The 15,381-nt window shown below is 41.3% G+C and overlaps 1 protein-coding gene across 2 annotated transcripts in view; it reads right to left on the bottom strand.

Moving 5' to 3' along the window:
• Positions 1-8,878: 8,878 nt before the first annotated feature.
• NT5E (5'-nucleotidase ecto) overlaps positions 8,879-15,381 on the bottom strand; it is a 51,731-nt gene continuing 45,228 nt past the window's right edge. Inside the window, exons 6-9 of one of the 2 annotated variants that reach the window (XM_003822843.6) lie at positions 15,067-15,172; positions 14,010-14,159; positions 12,491-12,691; positions 8,879-10,824 (exon numbers count right to left, since the gene is read on the bottom strand). In XM_003822843.6, coding sequence (XP_003822891.1) covers positions 10,661-10,824; positions 12,491-12,691; positions 14,010-14,159; positions 15,067-15,172 — 621 coding nt within the window. In that variant the 3' untranslated portion in view covers positions 8,879-10,660. Of the gene's footprint in view, positions 10,825-12,490; positions 12,692-13,421; positions 13,633-14,009; positions 14,160-15,066; positions 15,173-15,381 lie in introns of those variants that run through there. The other variant, XM_063605407.1, reaches the window with a different exon arrangement.

Genomic DNA, 15,381 nt, shown 5'->3' with positions numbered 1-15,381 from the left:
GTCTACTCGAGTTGCCATAACAAAACACTAGGCAATGGGTGGCTTACACCACAGAAATGTGCTTCTCACAGTTACGGAGGCTGGGAAGTCTAAGATCAAGGTGCCAGCAAATTAGGTTCCATACTGAGGCCTGTTCTCTTGGCTTGTAGGTGGCTGGCTTCTCAATATGTGCTCACATGACCTCTTGTGCACATGTGGAGAGGTAAAAATAAATCTCCTTCTTTCTTCCTCTTCTTAAAAGGCCACCAATCCTGTTGAATTACGGTCTGACTCTTCGGACTTCATTTAACCTAAATTACCTCCTAAAGGCTCTATCTTCAAATATAGTCATATTGGGATTTATGGTTTCAGCATATGAATTTTAGGAGGATATAGTTCAATCCATAACAGTAGGTGAGCTCTATTTAAAGATGTTATGTATAAAAGACTGAAGAAACAAATAAGTCTGTACATATAAAATTAATAAATCACATTGTGAAAGGGGAAAGGAACTAAAATACAATCCCTATTTAATTTGCCAGGCATTTTATATATATCATCACAGCAACTCTGAGGTAGTGTTTCTTCTATTTTATAGGTGAGGACATGGGGGCTTGAAAGAGTGGTAAAATTAGAATTTGAACTTAATATCTCTAGTCTGCATGTTCTTGTCAATGTTGCACCATGAAAGGAACTTGTTTTCAGATGTAGTCACTCTCTGGATCCCTTTAAAAAGTATGCTTCCTGATTTATTTCAAAAATTTACTTTGCACATTCCTTTCTATTCATTTTTGTGTGTGTCCTCTAGTGTATGAGCTTCATGAAGAACACATTTTTAAATGTGTTTACATAAACAGAGCTGTCAGTTTTTCTGGTTAGGGGAAATACAATGCAGTTAAATATATGAGAAAACACTTTGAAATTTATAAAGAACATTGTAAGATTGTGTTAAAACTATTAAATTTTTTTTTCTTCAACTTTTAAGTTCTGCGGTACATGTGCAGGATGTTTGGGTTTGTTACATAGGTAAACGTGTGCCAAGGTGGTTTGCGGCACAGATCAACCCATCACCTAGGTATTAAGCCCAGCATCCATTAGCTATTCTTCCTGATGCTCTCCCTTTCCCTGCCACCTCCTGGCCCCCCACCACAGGCCCCAGTGTATGTTTTCCCTGCCATGTGTCCATGTGTTTTCCTTGTTCAGCTCCCACTTGTGAGAACATGCAGTATTTGGTTTTTTCTTCCTGCGTTAGTTTGCTGAGGATAATAGTTGCATATTAGAAGATTCTGTGAAGTGATTGAAAGCATTTAAATTACCATTTATTGACTTCCTAAAAAATGTTATATTTTTACAATAGAAGTATAAACAGAAGTCTAATTTGCCCACTGTTGTTCTTAGCAGACTGTATAATGACATATGTACCAGTTATAATTTCAGATACAATCAACATGAGAGTAAAAAATGACTGACTGAATGAAGAAACAAATGAGTATGTCTTCTTAGTCCACTGTACAATAGTACTCCTTTATTTTTCCTGATGCTCTCCCTTCCCCTGCAGTTTTGCTTTCCAAGGTTTCAGTTACCTAAGGTCAACCAAGGTCTGAAAATAGGTGAGTACAGTATAAATATTTTGAAAGACCCCACTCACATAACTTTTGTTACAGTATGTCATTGTAATCGTTCTATTTTGTTAATCTCTTACTGTGCCTAATTTTACATGAAATTTTATAGGTATGTATAGGAAAAAACAGTATAGTCATGCGCTTCATAATGATGTTTTAGTCAATGATGGATTGCATATATGACAGTGGCCCCATAAGATTGTAATGGAGCTGAAAAATTCCTGTTGCTTGGTGATGTAGCCAACTTAATGTCATAGCACAACATTTGTGGTGATGCTAGTGCAAACTAAACCTACCATATTTCCAGTCACATAAAATTGATAATAAACCACTGTGTTACTGGCTTATATATTTACTGTACTTTTTAGCATTACTTTAGAGTGTACTCCTTCTACTTATAAAAAAAGAATTGACTACAAAACAGCTCGAGATAGGTTTTTCAGGAGGAATTCCAGAAGAAAGCATTGTTATCTTAAGAGAGGAGAGCCCCATGCATGTTACTGCCCCTGAATACCTTCAGTGGCATAAGATGTGGAGGTGGAAGACAGTGATATTGATGATCCTGTCCCTTTGTAGGCTTACGCTAGTGTGTATGTGTCTTAGTTTTTTGTTTTTTAAACTTTTATGAGACAGGGTCTCACTTTGTTATCCAGGCTGGAGTGCAGAGGCGTGATTGCAGCTCACTGCAGCCTCAAACTCCTGGGCTCAAGGGATCTTCCTGCCTCAACCTCCCAAGTAGGCGGATTCCCAGGTGTGAGGCTGAGGTGGGAAGATCCCTTGAACCCAGGAGTTTGAAACCAGCCTGGGAAACACAGTGACACCCTTTCTCTGCAAAAAAAGAGGAAAATTAACCGGACATGGTGGCACATCGCTGTAGTCCCAGCTACTCATGAGGCTGAGGTGAGAGGATTACTTGAGCCTGGGAGGTCGAGGCTTCAGTGAGCAGTGATTGTGCCATTGCACTCTACCTTGGGCAACAGAGTGAGACCCCTCTCTCTAAAGAAATTAATTAAAGAAAAATAAATTTAAAATTAGAAAAAAAGCTTATAGTATAAAATATAGTAAAAGAAATACTTTTGTACAGCTGTACAATATGTTTGTGTTTCAGGCTAGGTATTATTACAAAAGCGTCAAAAAGTTAATGCTACTTTCACTCATTTGCATGTTGTGGGCTTTCCTGAATAGGATGGGGATGGGTAGAATTTTAAGCAGTGATCAGATAATCAAGGGACCAGCAGCCTGCGTTATCAGTGCTGTAGTTCTAGAGAACAGCAGTTACTGAAGTTACATTACTAGTTTGTTCCTTATCACTTCTATTCTCCAGTAGTAGATGGGATCTCTTTCACAAAGAGACAGTTTTACCTAGAGATAGATTTTTCTTTTTTTTTTTCTTTTGAGACAGTCTCACTCTGTTGCCCAGGCTGGAGTGCAGTGGCATGATCTCGGCTCACTGCAACCTCTGCCTCCTGGGTTCAAGCGATTCTCCTGCCTCAGCCCTCTGAGTAGCTGGGACTACAGGCACCCGCTACCACCCATGGGTAATTTTTGTATTTTTAGTAGAGACAGGGATTCACCATGTTGGTCAGGATGGTCTCAAACTCCTGACCTTGTGATCTGCTCATCTCGGCCTCCCAAAGTGCTGGGATTATAGGCATGAGCCACCCTGCCTGGCCTCAGAGATAGATTTTCATTGAGGAATAAGGCAAGGCTAGATGAAGAAGACTTAAGCAGATTAATGGTACATCTATGTTGTAAATGAGCAGGAATGATGCTATCTGTATTTCTTAGTGTGACACAAAATTTGTGATCACATAATCACAGTTTCACAATGTGATGAGTTATTGAAATTTTCAGGAGCACTGTTTGTATTAATGCTAATAATATAAAGTCTGTGCATTGTGATTTTACCAGTAAAATAAAACATATGTTTATCCTTCAAATGTATAGCCTTCCTTACTTCATCTGTGGAGTTTAGAGCTGAACAAAGAATCAACATCCAATTAAGAACATCAAGCTCAGTTAAAAATTTGATTAGTCATATTTATTTATTGCTATAAAATAATACTTTGAAATATTTTAGGGGCTGATTTCATTACTCACATGCTTACAGATTATTTAATGATTTGTCTTACTGAAAAAAAGGTTATTTTGTTTACTTCTCTGGCATTTTTGACTTTCATGAAAGTCTGGATATCTCACAAGTGAATATACATTATTGGAGGGGGAAGGTTAAAGTGTAGTTTTTAAGAAAGACTTAGAAGGTAATTTTTTTTGTTTTTAACGTTATTTTTTTACATGTTTTTGTACATGAATTCATATTCATTTTCATAGGGGCCATTTTTGGGTAACTTATAAAGAAAAGGGGTTTAGTTGGCTCATGATTATGCAGACGGTTCAGGAAGTATGGTGATGGCATCTGCTTTGCTTCTGGGGAGGTCTCAAGAAACTTATAATCATGACTGAAGGCAAAGGGGGAGCAGACACATCACATGGCCAGAGCAGGAGCAAGAGAGAGAGAGCAGGGAGTTGCCACACACTTTGAAAAGACCAGTTTTTATGAGAACTTACTGTCACTAGAACAGTACCAAGGGGATGGTACTAAACCATTTATGAGAAATCTACCTCCATAATCTAGTGACCTCCTTCTAGGCCCCACCTCCAATGCTCAGGATTATAATTCAACATGAGATTTGGGTGGGGACACATATCCAAACTGTATCAGAAACCAAAAGGCTGGAGTTCATTCCTCAGTCAGCCTTCTATCTTTATAAATTTGGACTTGAACCAGGCTCAGCAATTTAGATGTTCCCATCTCTATGTAGGCAACAAACCAAGGCACAAGAATAGTCTAATGTCCTGGGTTTTAGCTGTGAACCCAGCAGCTCTCCAGCCTTAGTCTGGGACCTGCAGCAACAGGGCTGTGTACTAAGACTGTTCTTGTGGTGGGATTTTAGCCATGCCTCACTTACCTTGCTGTCCATTTTCTAGGATAGCTTTCCAAGTTGCTTGATTTGGGGAGCAAGCTAATACCCTTCTGATAATGTCTCTGTTTACAGAATATATTTTTTTCCAACCAAGTATCCTAATGAATAATGAGCCTAGTATAATTTTCACTGTTGTAACTAATATGCCAGCCATCCTTGTCATGGATTAGAGTTAATTATTTTTAGATTCTAGCTAGCTTATTTGTTAACAATGTCTTTCATGATGTATTTAATTTAGGTTCTTAGAGACCTCAGAGGCACTACTCACTAGAAATTTGAGATCCTCTCAATTTATTATAAAACTCCAAAGCTCCTTCTTTGATTGCGTTGGATAACAAAACTGGTTCCTTTTGCTGTATAGGAGCTAAAGGAGCTTAAAATGTCTTCTATTTTATCAGCAAAAAACAAAAAAAACAACACCATGAATTATAACCTCTCATTTACAAAGTATATAGGACACAGAGCTGTAGGTTGCCCCAGGGCTGCTGCAGCTGATTATGGAGTTGTACTGAGGACTGGTAGTCAGTTGAATTGTGTCCTCCAAAGAGATCTTGAAGTCCTGTCGGGGGGACTTCCATCCTAACCCCCCAGTAACTAAGAATGTGACCTTATCTGGAAAGAGGTTTTTGCAGACAATTAAGATGAAGTCATTATAGAGCGGGCACTAATCCTGTATTATTGATGGCCTTATAAAAGGGAGATTTGGACACAAATATAATCATGTAAAAAAAGAAGAGGATGTAAAGACATGGAGAGAATACCATATATAAGCCAAGGATGCCTTAGGCTAGAGGCTACCTGGTGCTAGGAAAGAGGCATGGAAGAGTTTCTCTGTCACTGCCCTCAGAAGAAACCAACACTGCCAGCTTGACCACAGACTTCTAGCCTCCAGAACTGTTAGATTATACATTTCTGTCATTTAAGCCAACCAGTTTGTGGTACTTTATTGTGGTGGCCCCAGGAAACGAATACAGGAACATTTACCTAATCTTGGCAAGCAGTTATGGCTTCTTGCCAAACCAAACATCCATAGGACTACTTACTCACAGAGGTAGCAACTTCTTCTGAAGGACACCTATTAGCAGCCTAAACTTTCCTCTAAGAAACCCAGCCTACTCTTGTGTCAGACTGCTGAAGGCAGCTACTTATATAGCCTGAATGTTTATTTTCCCCCAAACTCTGTATGTTGAAACCTGATCATCAATGTGATGATGTTGGAGTTTGGGCCTTTGGGAGGTGATTGAATCATGAGGGTGCTGAATGGGGTTAGTGCTTCCTATAAATGAGGCCCCAAAGTCACCTGGCCTCTTCCATCTTCTGATGATACAGTCAGTTGGTGCCGTCTATGAATCAGGAGGCAGGCCCTCACCAGACACCTGCTAGTGCCTTGCTTTTGGATTCCCCAGCCTCCACAACTGTGAGAAATAAAATTTCTGTTATTTATAAGCTACGCATTCTATTGTATTTTGCTATAGCAGCCTGATATCGTTTGGCTGTATACCCACCCAAATCTCATCTTGAATTGTAGCTCCCATAATCCCCATGTGTCTTGGGAGGGATCCGGTGGGAGGTAATTGAATCATGGGGGTGGGTTTTTCCCATGCTGTTATTGTGATAGTGAAAGTCTCATGAGACCTCACGGTTAAATAAAGGGCAGTTCCCCTGCATATGCTCTCTTCTCTGCTGTTATGTAAGATGTGCCTTGGCCCCTCCTTCACCTCCTGCCATGATAGGCCTTCTCAGCCACATGGAACTGTGAGTCCATTAAACCTCTTTTTCTTTATAAATTACCCAGTCTTGGGTATGTCTTTATTAGCACCGTGAGAATGGACTAATACAGTAAATTGGTACCAGTAGAGTGGGTTACTGCTATTAAGATACCTGAAAATGTGGAAGTGACTTTGGAACTGGGTAACAGGCAGAGGTTGGAACAGTCTGGAGGGCTCAGAAGAAGACAGGAAGATGTGGGAAAGTTTGGAGCTTTCTAGAGACTTGTTGAATGGTTTTCACCAAAAAGTCCAGGCTGAGGAGGTCTCAGATAGAGATGAGGAACTTACTGGGAACCAGAGCAAAGGTGATTCTAGCTATGCTTTAGCAAAGAGACTGGCGGCATTTTGCCCCTGCCCTAAAGATCTGTGGAACTTTCGACTTGAGAGAGATGATTTAGGTTATCTGGCAAAAGAAATTTCTAGATGGTAAAGCATTCAAGAAGAAGCAGAACATAAAAGTTTGGAAGATTTGTGCTCACTTCAGCGGCACATATGCAAAAAAAAAAAAAAAAAAAAAAATTGAAAGATTTGTAGCCTGACGATGCAATAGAAAAGAAAAACCCATTTTTGCGGGGAGAAGTTCAGGCCTGCTGCTGAAATGCACATAGGTAAGGAGAAGCCAAATGCTGATCATCAAGACAATGGGGAAAATGTCTCCAGGGCATGTCAGAGACCTTCATGGCAGCCCCTCCCATCATAGGCCCAGAGGCCTAGAAGGGAAAAATAGCTCCCTGGGCCAGGTCCAGGCACCCCCTGCTGTGTCCAGCCTAGGGACTTGGTGCCCTGCATCCCAGCTGCTTTAGCTCCAACCGTGGCTAAAGGGGGCCAAGTTGCAGCTTGGGCCATGCCTTCAGAGGGTGCAAACCCCAAGCCTTGGCAGCTTCCATGTGGTGTTGAGCCTGCAGGTGCACAGAAATCAAGAATCAAGATTTGGGAACCACCTCCTAGATTTCAGAGGATGTATGGAAATGCCTGGATGTCCAGGCAGAAGTTTACTGTGGTGGCAGGGCCCTCATGGAGAGCCTCTGCTAGGGCAGTGTTGAATGGAAATGTGGGGTTGATCCCACATACACAGTTCCCACTGGGGCACTGCCTAATGGAGCTATGAGAAGAGGGCCCACTGGGGCACTGCCTAATGGAGCCATAAGAAGAGGAGCTGTTAGAAGGGGGCTGTGAGAATGGTAGATTCACCAACAGCTTGTACCATGTGCCTGGAAAAGCCACAGGCAGTCAACGCCAGCTCATGAAAGCAACCAGGAGGCCAGGGGTGGGGTGGGGGCGTCTATACCCTGAAAAGCCACAGGGACGTAGCTGCTCAAGACTGTGGGAACCCACCTCTTGCATCAGCATGACCTGGATGTGAGACGTGGAGTCAAAGAAGATCATTTTGTAGCTTTAAGATTTGACTGCCCTGCTGGATTTTGGACTTGCATGGGGCCTGTAGCCCCTCTGTTTTGGCCAATTTCTCCCATTTGGAATGGCTGTGTTTACCCAATGCCTGTACTCCCGTTGTATCTAGGAAGTAACTAGCTTGCTTTTGATTTTACAAGCTCATAGGTGGAAGGGATTTGCCTTGTCTCAGATGAGACTTTGGAATGTGGGCTTTTGAGTTAATGCTGGAATGAGTTAAGACTTTGGGGTACTGTTGGGAAGGCATGATTGGTTTTGAAATGTGAGGACATGATATGTGGGAGGGGCCAGGGGCAGAATGATATGGTTTGGCTGTGTCCCCACCCAAATCTCATCTTGAATTGTAGCTCCCATAATCCCCACGTGTCATGGGAGGTACCTGGTGTGAGGTAATTGAATCATGGGGGCAGGTCTTCCCCATGCCATTCTTTTGATAGTGAATAAGTCTCATGAGATGGTTTCATAAAGGGCAGTTACCCTCCACTCATTCTGTTGCCTGCCTCCATGTAAGATGTGCCTTTGCTCCTTCTCCGCCTTCTGCCATGATTGTGAGGCTTCCCCAGCCATGTGGAACTGTAAGTCCATTAAACCTCTTTTTCTTTATAAATCACCCAGTCTCGGGTATGTCTTTATTAGCAGCATGAGAACGGACTAATACATAGCCCAAACAAAGACAGCTAACATGGTTTAACGTGTCTGACTGATTGAGGTGTAACGAAACCAACTCATTGTGTTATTAGTGTACTTGAGGAAGATCTTAGGCACACAGCCAGTACAGGCAAATTAAAATCCTCAACATTAACTTGGAAGTTTTTATTTGTAGGAATCAGTACTGGCCTCAAAACCATTTTTATATCAGATTCTGTATATCAAAGCCACCAAATTTAGTAGTCTTCCTTAAAATACCACTCACTTTTCTCTCCTACTTAAAAATTGGATGCATTTTTCTTCTCATTTTAGGGGTGTGAGAGGGTATGGAGGGTTATCAGATGGTAAGTGGCTTATGATCAAGAGAAATGATACCAGTGAAAATCTGTCAGAGTTTTCCTTCAGTCATATTGTCTTTAGTTGGCAGGTGTTTGAATGAGAGAAGAAATAACTATCAAAGACCAAAGAGCTTATCTTCAATTTTATTGTTGGGAATCTACAATTGCAGAGTGGTTCAAAATCATTTCTTATACCACTTCACAATACACACACAGATTTAGGAAACTTAAAAAAAGTTCTTTAAAAAATTCTAATAGGATTTACCCTATTTTACTGGCCAAGTGTAAAAAATAAACCCTAAATGTACCTTTCTCTAATTTTCCTTGTACAATCTTATTGACATTTTTTATAGCTAATCCATATATGCATAGAACAGAGGCTATTATTTTGCTGCAACAACTTTTATAAAAAGGTTATGAAGTTTAAAAGTATATTTTGTATCAAGAGTACTTAATATTTGTAAACACTAAGAAACAAACATACTTCCTATCAAAACCTCTAGCTGCCATTTGCACACTGTTTTTAAGGTGAAGCCTCCCGTTTCTTGAATTACTTATGCAGAGCTGAGCAGGCTCATGTGGTTCCACTCCCACGTTAAGTATTTGTTCTTTGGGCATAGGTCATTTCATCAGCATGGGTATTTTCTGACCACCCACTCAGAGGGTCCCACTTTCCAGCAGAAGTTCTTATATCTGGGCTTAAGAATGATTTACAGTGACTGTTCAGATTTGGAGGCAGAGCGACTTAAAAAATGTATACCTCTTCCTAAAGTCTTTTATTTTCTTCAAGAACTCTGGACATTCCATAACTGGGTGTGTGGTATGAGTAGAATGAATTCAGTGCTAGCCTCTTGCTGGAGAGGGACAAGTGCAGGTTTAGAATTACAGCTTATGTTAGAAGGTTCTCTTCTCATGATACCTTCATGTTAGAAGAAAGAGGACAGAGGCAGAACTGATGGAATCTCATAAAATAACAGCTAATGCCATGTGTCAGGCACTATGCTTAACAAATATCTGTTTAACATGTGTAAATGCTCTTTAGCTCTTGCTTTTCTATAATATAAAACAGTCCTGGTGTCCTGTTCTTCCCTTTCCTTTCTCTCGTGTCCTTTGACTGTCTTTTGCAGCCTCTGGCCTTTCTCATTATCTACTACAGCTTGCTACCTGACTCATCAAAGGCACATGGGTATTGCAAGAGAGGATGGTATCCTGTGTTTATACCATTAAACTTGCTATTATAACAGGAGCTATAAAGTGAAAAAATAGAGACAAGAAATAAAGCAGAGATTTGTCATCCATGAGCTTGGGGCTATTGATAATTATGAAGAGAGGAGATATTAAGTATCATTCTGAGCAGTAACTTGATATAGTTGAGAATGCTGGACTTGAGTTCAAAAGACCTAGGTCTAGGTCTTGGATCTGTCAGCATTAGCTGTATGGTCAAGTCAACCCTTTTTGAGCTTCAGTTTTTTCATCTGACAGGTGGGAAAAACATCTCTCTTTCCTACCAAAAATAAGTTGTGGATATCAAATGAGACAGTGTGCTTAAAACTTCCTTGTGAATGATAAAATTTTATGTAAACATAAGCTGTTTGATGGATTAGAAATGGATATGAAGAAGAAAAATATGGTTTAAAATTGTTATAAAATTTCATTAAAATTTGGACCCGTAAACTCAACATAGTTGGCTTTCTCCTTATAGGGCCCTATGTTAATTTTTTTTCTAACTCACTAGGTTGCTGACCCTGAGTAATCATGTCTGTCTCTTCATTTTATAATGCTCTAACCTTCAGCTTCTAGGAGCCTGTAAAGATGGTTTTTGCTGTCACAAAGCCAGGTCCTAAAAGGCAGATTTGAATCTCACTTGAAAAAATGCAGTTTCACACATTAAAGGCAAGGAGAATTTTTGGCTATTGGTATAAAACAAAGATCACTGCCCAAAGTGAAAGAAATATTAAAGAAAAGCTTCCATGGCAGTGACTTCCTGTGGAAAACTTGATCCGACCTTCAACTGCTGGATAAATTACTTTCATTTTGGAGATATATGTAGAAACCACGTTGATATCTTGGTCACCTAGAAAAACATATACATTATTTTAACTACAGAAAAGGTAATTAATTATCAATCAACAGTAAGGTAGTCCTTTGTAATTATAAAAGGGAAGCTATTTCATAAGCAGGGGTAAAGTGTCACAGAAGACAAGAACGCTAGTGATCATAAGTACAAAGAATTTGATTGCTTTTTCATGCTCCAGATGTAAAATGTGTCTGTTGTTCAATATTGGGTAATTGGGGGAAGTAGAGTTGCCTCAGCTCTGTGATGACTCTAGAAAGAGGTCATTGACATCATAGCCTTTGAACCACTCCAGAACAAGGGCATTAGGGAACTGGGTCAAGAGCAATTAGTTGAGAGATAAAACTGGCTTCCTTTTGTTTGCCTGCCCAATAATTATTTTCACGTAATTGATGATGGGACTTGGGGGATTTCCTTTACCAAAGAGAGGAGAGGATAAATGCTAATTGCCTATAGCTACAACAAACCCATGTTTGTTGGGAACCCATGTTCTGTTGGGAACCCAACAGAATTTTATTTTAAAAATATCACTCCAGTACTTAAGAACCCTTCTCTCTTCAGTGGTTTTCACCTCTGGGTGTACACTAGAATCACTGAAAAAGAGTTTAGCCCTAATCCAGTTAACTTAGAATCTCTTAAGAGCTGCGGCCGAGCCATTGGTATTTAATTTAAAATGCTCCTGAAGTGATTCTAATGTATAACCAGTGTTGAGAACGCTTAGGTCCAGGGCTTCCTTAGCCTTCTGCATGAGCTCCTCTCTCTAACATCCTTCAGTCTAGGCTTGAGTGGTGGACAGCTGATGGCTATCAGCCTCTTTGTCTCATGGGGCTTTTACGCCTGCCCTTCCATCTTCTGTCACGGAAGGGACAGAAGAAGCCAGCACCTTTCCTCCCAGGAAGGGCTGCCTCCTTTGGTCTGGTCCTGCCCTCCACGCTCCTTGGAATAAGTAGCTAAAATGACAGGTCCAGCATGATAAGACTGAGGAAGATCCTGGTGGAACTTCCCAGAGATGCCAAGAAGCTGCTTGTGTGTCTTGTAAGCATGCTGGTCTCTGCCCTAGGAGAGGAAGGGAAAGTGTGTCCTATGTCAGTGGTCTGTATGCACATAATGTGACTCTCAACAGAATTTCTAAAAGTGAGGCTGGCATATAATGTCCCTCAATGCTGCCAGAAGTACCAACTGACATCAAGTATGGTTATTCCTATGATTTGTACCACCAACCCACTGTGCTGAAAGGGCGGCGCTTACCCCATCCAATTCTACCTGACTGATTCACACAGAAACTTCTTCAAGAAAGAAAATTTAAATGATTTAATGTGATGGTTTTCCATATCCTAAAATTCCAGAGGTGTGATATTTCTGTTAATGCAAAACTCACTTATATTTCACAATTTAAATTGCTGCTTAGATGTAGTTAAAAGAATTTTAAAACATTTTTGATTTACAAATGTTTTGTCTCTGGGGTTGGATGAAGGCATGTGTGTGCTCGGAGATTGACAGGGTACATATTCCTCTCTGCTGTGCTGTGCTGCTGCTTTCCAACAAGCAAAGCAAGAGGGAGTCAGCAATACAGGGAGTCACTTTGCCCTCCTGGCACCACTAGTAGCTCCCCTTCTTGGCCCAATTTTGTTGTTCTTTAGAGAAAGGAAGAGACAGTCATGCTTACCAGAGTCATGTCTTAATAATTCATCTTTTATCATCTGGAACCCATCTCCACCATTGGCCAGGAAGTTTGGGAGGATCACCTTATATACCTCGTCCATTTTGAGAGGGTCATAACTGGGCACTCGACACTTGGTGCAAAGAACATCTAATTTGACTACTCTGTCTCCAGGTTTTCGGGAAAGATCATACACCACATGGATTCCTAGAAAAGAAATGAATCTGTTTTCACCAGATCCAAAGGGAGATTTCTGTTTCCTAAGGAATTTTGGCCAAACTCTACAATTGGGGCATGGGGCTGTGGTTTTTCCTTTGGTTTAAACCTGAGTGAAATTTTGTCAAGAGAATTGTGACATTGCAGCCACCCTTTATCCTTGAGTCCTTACAGGACATATGAGAAGCACTGGAAGGAAAACCAGCTCTGGACCAGAATAGGCAAAGGGTGACTCTACATGGAGAAACCACATCTTTTTCTGTTTTTCCCTTAAAATGCTGAATTGGTCTACTAAATTGATTCAATGGCCTTAGAAAGTGAGAAACAGATCAGAGGCAGAGAGCATTTTACAATTTTGAAGACCATTAAATGGTAATCATTTGGGATTGGGTGACTTCCACAAGGCATAGAGCTATGCAGTGCTTTGCTAGAGCATCAGAAAACTGCTTTTCCCTCAACTCCCTTCTGGGAAAATGGAGGATGTTTGGGTTGCCCCATAGGCATTAGGACAGGGCCCCACTGCCTTCTGTAGCCCTTCAGTCTCAATAGCAATGTGTTCTGCAGAGGAAAACTCAGGAAAGCAATTCTATCTGTCAAGCGGGACCACAACCTAAGGTTAAAAAAATGAGGCCAGATTATGATTTTCAGGTAAAATAAGATTGCTTTTAAAGGATTAATTCACTGGACTGTGGAATTATTAACAAAAGTGTTTCAGAAGCCCTTGGCAATTTAGGAAGCATTTATTTCCGTTCAACTTTCACTGCAGTCCATGAGATAAACAGGAAAGGTTTTCTCCCTGTGCCCAGAGGGGTTGAGAACTTGCCCCAGGTCACAGTGGGACTAGAACCAGGTGTTCAGGTGTGTCTGTGCAGTAGGCTGCTCCTTCCAGGAATCATCCTGGTTAATACAGATTGGATAGCATTCCTTTAAATCTTGGCATGGTTCCAGGCAACGATGAGTAGAACAGAGGAGAGGATTAAAAAAAAAAATAATTGAATGCTTAAATAGGATTTTATTAGAAACTAGACCTCAAAGCAGCTGACCTGCTTAGAGGGCCCATCTGATGTCCAAATCAGACTTGGCAAATACTGCTTATTGCCAGGGCTTTGGGGCTTTGGGGCTTTGACCCCAACCTAATCTTAGTGGCTCTGAGAGTCCACAGCCATTAAAGGGTAAGGTATTGGTGTTGGGTCGGGAAAAATCCAAACCAACTTGACCACAGGAATTTTGGTGAAGGGGAAGCTGAGCCAACCAGCAGGAAATGCCATGTCACTTTGGATGGGCCAGCCCTACAGGATGGGTGACTTACCGCCCACCTGCAGGAACTCTCCAGTGGACTGGCCGTAGCGGTGCACGCTGTGCTCAAAGGCCTTCTTCAGGGTGGAACCTTTTAACTGGACTAGGTCAAATGTGCCTCCAAAGGGCAATACAGCAGCCAGGTTCTCCCAGGTAATTGTGCCTGAGGGTAGTCACAGATGAGGCAAGAAGGAAAATAGCTTGAGAAAATGCTTACACCATGACCAGTTTCCCTCAGCGCTGGGGGAAGAAATGAGGGGGACATGGCAAGCTTATAGAGCATCATTAGCTATGTCTAAGTGGTTCCTGACACTGAGGAAGGGAATGAGTTTAGGAGGCCTCTGGCCCTGCACTCCACCACTGGGCAAGATGGCGGGAGCTCACAAATGGCTGTGCCTCAGAAGTTCACCATGCTCAGTCTTAGATCTGCTAGCTTGGGGCTGGATCTCCAGTAGTTTGTTTTGCATTGTTCGTTCCTCCAGAAAAACAATGTGCCCCTGCAACCTGTCCCTGTTGTCTGACAATGGGATGCGTTTGGGGCCTTATACTGATACTGATTGGTTTTCACAGTAAATCAGGGAGGGCTACAAGAGTGTCTTGAGTATTTGTGTAGTTGATTTGTTTTGCCATATGATATAATCTTGGATATCTGTAAATATACTAAGGTAACATTTTAATCCAGTGCTATGTCTTTTTCAGGACAGAAGATTGGTGATTTTGTCTCTTTTCAGATGCCAAGGTGGTGACTGTTGTTATTTTGCATAAATCAGAAACAACTAGTATAGCTTTGTAAGTCAGAAATTCAGACCAAGTTTGAGTTCCACTAACCTTACCTGCAGCTTCTGTGTGTGAAAACATATAAGAACACACAAGCTTGTGTGTGTCCTTCAGGCTAGGTTTTAGACTTTAATAATGGCTAACCCTAATTTAAAGGACTGACATTCTGGTACATGGCTGGCAGCAGAGATGAACTGAGGCTGCACATGGGTGTGTTCAGGGCAAGAACCATAACAGAAAAGGAGATCAGAGAGAGAACATGACACACTGAGGAGCTGGGCCTGGGAGCATACCATTGTTGCGTTCATCAATGGGCGACCGGATACCACCTCCATTTAAAATGCACATGGATACGTGGTTCCAGAACATTTCATCCGCGTGTCTCAGGTTGTTGTTAATCTGCAACAGTAGCACAGATTTACACTAGTTACTCTGGCTCTTCTTCCTTAGGATCAGCTCCAGGAATCTGGTTAGCTCTAGTGAGGAAATAAAGCTGCTTTTCACCTGCTGCTGTGTTCCCAGGGATCTCTCAACTATAATTAGAACTAATTTTATGCTCCCAGAAGTAAAAATATACTGTTACCAGTCCATGTCAAACTCTTATTTCC

This window comes from Pan paniscus, chromosome 5 (genome assembly GCF_029289425.2).
Source record: "Pan paniscus chromosome 5, NHGRI_mPanPan1-v2.0_pri, whole genome shotgun sequence".
NCBI classification, from domain to species: domain Eukaryota; kingdom Metazoa; phylum Chordata; class Mammalia; order Primates; family Hominidae; genus Pan; species Pan paniscus.
This window is presented reverse-complemented; position numbering and strand designations above follow the sequence as displayed.